The sequence below is a fragment of the Epithele typhae genome, assembly GCF_022376455.1.
Source record: "Epithele typhae strain CBS 203.58 chromosome Unknown BXZ73scaffold_28, whole genome shotgun sequence".
Classification (NCBI taxonomy): Eukaryota; Fungi; Basidiomycota; class Agaricomycetes; order Polyporales; family Epitheliaceae; genus Epithele; species Epithele typhae.
Genome location: NW_025954219.1, coordinates 98,190 through 102,738, shown reverse-complemented (window position 1 = coordinate 102,738; position 4,549 = coordinate 98,190). Strand labels below are relative to the sequence as shown.

General features: G+C 57.9%; 1 protein-coding gene across 1 annotated transcript; it reads left to right on the top strand.

Moving 5' to 3' along the window:
* Positions 1 to 343: 343 nt before the first annotated feature.
* BXZ73DRAFT_77989 (uncharacterized protein) lies at positions 344 to 3,713 on the top strand (the record flags this gene model as incomplete). Its single annotated transcript, XM_048022771.1, has 15 exons — positions 344 to 622; positions 791 to 936; positions 974 to 1,130; positions 1,310 to 1,395; positions 1,422 to 1,570; positions 1,654 to 1,749; positions 1,779 to 1,794; positions 1,875 to 1,981; positions 2,287 to 2,327; positions 2,360 to 2,426; positions 2,607 to 2,716; positions 2,901 to 3,071; positions 3,154 to 3,286; positions 3,352 to 3,562; positions 3,671 to 3,713. The coding sequence occupies 15 exons, from the start codon at positions 344 to 346 to the stop codon at positions 3,711 to 3,713; spliced, it is 1,812 nt and encodes a 603-aa protein (XP_047877280.1).
* Positions 3,714 to 4,549: the final 836 nt, after the last annotated feature.

The following is a 4,549-nucleotide window of genomic DNA, read 5'->3' as shown; positions in this document are numbered from 1 at the left end:
GTGAAATTGAGCAGTTTGGGGAGCATCGCATAGGATGTGTCGTAGCCGCTGTTCCTATAGTTAATCTAAATTGGTGCATTTTGTCGCTAGTACGAGCTGTCCAGATCACCATGACGTATTGCTCCACGAGTCGCATCACCGTAAATAAGGTCTCTGTTAAAAGGGTTGCTGGGCTTATGTATCACCGAACACGCTTTGTCGAGTGATATGAACTAGGGTTAGGGGCACCGAAGGCTTGCTCGTGCGGTGTGCTCGCTCACTCACGCTCTCCTACGACAAGGCTAGCCGGTGGAAGGATCCTGGCATCGCCGAATCCTGGCCACAGGCGAACGCACCTCTCACGATGTGCCCGTCTGTGCCGCAGTTGACGACTCGCTCCGCGCTCGCCACATACCCTCTCGACTCTTCCTTCTACCTGGTACACTTCTTCCGCTCTACGCCTTGCCGCCTCGTCTCCAACGTCCACCCACATAGCGTCCGCACGGCCGTGTCACAGATCTCGACTTCGTTCCTCACAAGCCGGGCGCTGAGCCGGGAGGCTAGCACCTCCATAACGTCTGGCGCCGCCCCATTCAAGTTCGCCATGGGTTGGACACCCCGCTCCGAGTTGCTGCGCCAGGAGGTGTGATCTTTCCGTTGGTTTTGGTGGACGGCGCCGAGGGTATTGTCACTGGTGAGTAACCAGCGATATCATGTTGGCAGATCCGCTCACGTTCGGTTAGCCGTTGGAGTACTTCAAGCACTTCGTTTGGCCCTGAGGACATCAAACAACATCCTTCGCCTCATGAAGGGCGCAGAGCAAGTACCGATGCTTCTTTGGTTGCGTGGGTTCTCCGGTGGAATCAAGAAGATCGGCGGCCACGAGTACGACATCATTGGCACAATCAAGAAGCCTGACCACGACGCTTTCAGGATCACCGAACAGCCCATCCACAGGTAAACGCAGAGGCTCGAGGTGTTGTGCGGCGACAAGGGCGCAAGCCCGCCTTCCTCTCCCACCGCGGGACGAAGACCCGAGCAGGGACGTGTACATCCGCTCTGCCGGCTTCCCTGCCCACCTGTGCTCCTTCCCTGGGAGCGCGCGCGGTACTCATACACGCAACGCTGCCCTCATCCACGTGCGGAGCAGAGTGCGCCTGTCTGCGGACGTCCTCCGTATGGTGTCTACACTGCATCGGCAGCGACTTATCGACGTGCTCGTTTCAAATGGAAGACCTCCCCAAGGAGAAGCTGGCCCGTCGCCGTATTGCAGGTGAGTTTCCCGCTGAACGTTTTCACGAATTAATGCCGATACTCGTTTTCCACTAAGCAGCAGCGCGGCGGTCGCTCGGCGACCCCACCACCAAACTATGGCCTCCCGTGCCTCAAGCACCGCCGACCGGCTCTCCAACAAAGGTGCGTACGGTCTACGTTGTCGACAGGTTCAATGCCGCTAACTTTGTCGCATTTGTCGCCCTCCTCGCGTTTGTCGCCCTCCTCGCGTTTGTCGCCCTCCTCGCATGTGTCGCAACTGACTGGCTCAGCCGTTCGCAAAAAACCCGAGACGCGGCGCTGCCCGCCGCCGGTACTAGTGAGCATAGTTGACATGATTGATGCGATTGACTAGGCTGACCTTGTATCCCTCCCAATGATGGTTAACATATTACGCTCGAGTTGTCCAGAAAACACTCGAGTCGATACCTCCATTGGTTGTGAAGACGGCGGACACGGGGATTCGTGACAGCGTCGTGGACGCCATCGATGATGCCGGTACGTCTCTTCCGCTCACGATTGCGCAGAGTCGCCATGCTCATGGTGAGCATGTTGTTGTTGGCAGCAGATGTTTCATTGATTTGAACATCTTAATTAACGATTACATGATCTGTCAACGGGAGGGGGGCTGTAACGGAACGATATAACAAACAAAATGGTCCTGCACATGCGGAGTACGCGGAACATCGCGTGCGCTTCGGCACAGCGGTCATCATTAGGCCAAACGAATGTGAGCAGCGGCACTCGCCCTCCTCGGAGGCGTCGGGACTGATAGCGTCCCACAAGGATAGCCTCTCGAGCGACGAGAGCGTCCGCGCGCTCACTGTCCACACCCCATCCAGCCACTGCATGTCCGCGGACCGGTCCCGCATCACCAGCCTGCTTTCCTCTCCCTCCGCGGGAAGGAGACCCGAGCAGGGGCGTGTACACCCGCTCCGACCCCCTATACATGCTCCTTCTCTGGGAGCGGGCGCGGCACCCTGACGCGCAGCGCAGTGCTCATCCACGTGCGGAGCTGAGCGCGCCTGTCCGCAGACGGCCTCGCGCCGGACAAGAACACGGACCAGCCTGTGCCCGTGCGATCGCTCGCCATGTCGTCGACCGTCAGGTGTTGAACGGGAGGGGGCAGGCGGCGGGCGAAACGGCGCGGGAGCCAGACGGCGGCGCGCGTGATGGTGAGGACGCACAGGTTGGAGAGTTGGCAGGGGTCGAGGAGGGGCGGGAAGGGCGCGCAAGCTCGGGCTGCGATCTGCGCGGAGGTTAAGGCGCAGGGAGCGTATCTGGGATTGAGGCGGTGGGCGTCGGCCTGACAAGACCCCGGCGCGACGCGCCTGGCGCGTGCACGCGCTCTACAGCCACGTCCGCCCCTGGGACGGCCTCATCGTCCTCGTCACTCCGCGTCCAGATCCCGTCAGTGGATGACGGCGGCGGCGCGGGTGGCGGCGCCCTCCCGAGTCCCCACCCGGTACGTCGTTGGCTGCACGTGGCACGCGACCGCACACGGTCCCGGTGGAGGACACGTTCGTTGTCCCCAAGGTCGACCACCCACAGACGGTCGACGGGCCAGGGGCGTGAGTAGTGCGGCGGCGGAAGCAGGCTGGAGAGAGCATGGAGAAGGGTGAGGCGCGGGAGAGACGCTGTTCATCAAGGGTGGCGTGCTCGATGAGGTCTGCGAGAGGACTAGGAGACGGATAAAGAGGGACTCCAAGGCTGGGTTCACGGTGCACTTCGCGAGCGCAGGCCCACGCCCAGGCGACGTCGGCGAGCTGAACGTCAGGGACGGCAGCAAGGAGACCGTGCTTGCGCTCCTGAGCATGCTGGTGCGTGCACGCTTTCGTGCCTCCCCTTTCCCTTGTCTTGCATTGGGCTGACAGTGAGGACATTGCAGGACGGTGGTGCTAGTGCACTACGTGCACAGTGCGCGCGCGATGTACGTACTACGCGGTGCTCGCCACGCTCATTGTCGCGCACCTCGTCTTCAACATGCTTACGGTGCGCGTCATCGCATGGAAGGTGTTTCGCGCTAGCCTCGACAGTGCGTTCCAACGCCTCCTCATCCTCCCTCGCTCCCGCACTGACTCGGGCCCTCGTCGTCGTCAGAGGACGGCACACCACAAAGCGGCACGCTGCCCACCGTCCCCGGGCACGCGGGCACGCGCTGCGCGCTCGCCGTGCCCTTCCGCGCGTTCTTCTTACCTGGGAGCCTGTCGGACGCGCAGATCGCGCGCGTGCTCGCCGCGTTCACGCGCGACTGGTACGTGCTGTGGCCTGCGCCCACGGGGCTCGGGTCGGGGCTGGGGATGCCACGCTCGTACGTGCACACGTCTGTTGTGCCGTTGACTTTTGCGACATTGTTGTGTTGATGTTACTATCAAAGGCATTTTGTTATCATTTGCAACAATGTTATCGTCGCTTGCAGTGGTGATGGTGAGTTGGTGGTAGGTGGCGAGGTGGGATGGTGAGTGGTGGGTGAAGGCTGGTGGTGGTTGATAATGGTTGGTGGTGGTGAGGTGGTCCTATGGTTGAGGTTTCACAGGGGACAAATTGAAGAAACATTTTGATTTTGTTTACCTTGTTTCCCCGATGTTGTGACTCATTAAAAATTGTTAACATTGTCAACACATTCAAAATTTCTCGTCTGTGTCTTCCGCATGTTTCACAAGGTTCTACTGCAATCACATTGTGAAGATATTCAAAATGTCACTGGTTTTTTTCTTTGTGTAGGTGTCCTGAATACAGGCGAGCTACATTTAAATTCTAACACCGCTTTTGTTTCTGCCATTTCTTGTGAGTTACTCCGGGATCTAGTCTGGACATATCGGAAACCTTGTTAGAATGTATACCCCTTTTAACAAGCAGCTACATTGAATCTGCAACGGCCTGTTATACTTTGAATGGCACGCACTGATTCGGTGGAGTGAAAGTTTGGATACAATTTGAAAAGTATCAACCAATAACCGCCCGTTTCAGCCGCGACAACTTTGGACCATTACATCAGTATTTCTCCCATATCTCGCACCGTTAAATGGGTCAATGCCCCCGGTGTAAGATAGATATAAGGAGGACTCTGGCTCGCACTGCTCTTCAGTCGTTCTATCACTGACTGAGGAGTAAGTACCCCACTCTATGCGCTCCTTTATACATATGCTTACTGTATCTGTAGTCGCTCCTCTTTGTGTGCTTACAGGTACTACTTATGCCCTCAATATGAGTTGCTCTATCACTGACTGAGGATCGCTCCTCTTCGTGTGCTTACAGTCGGTCCTTGCCTTACTCAGAGTTCATCAGAGTGTTGGAG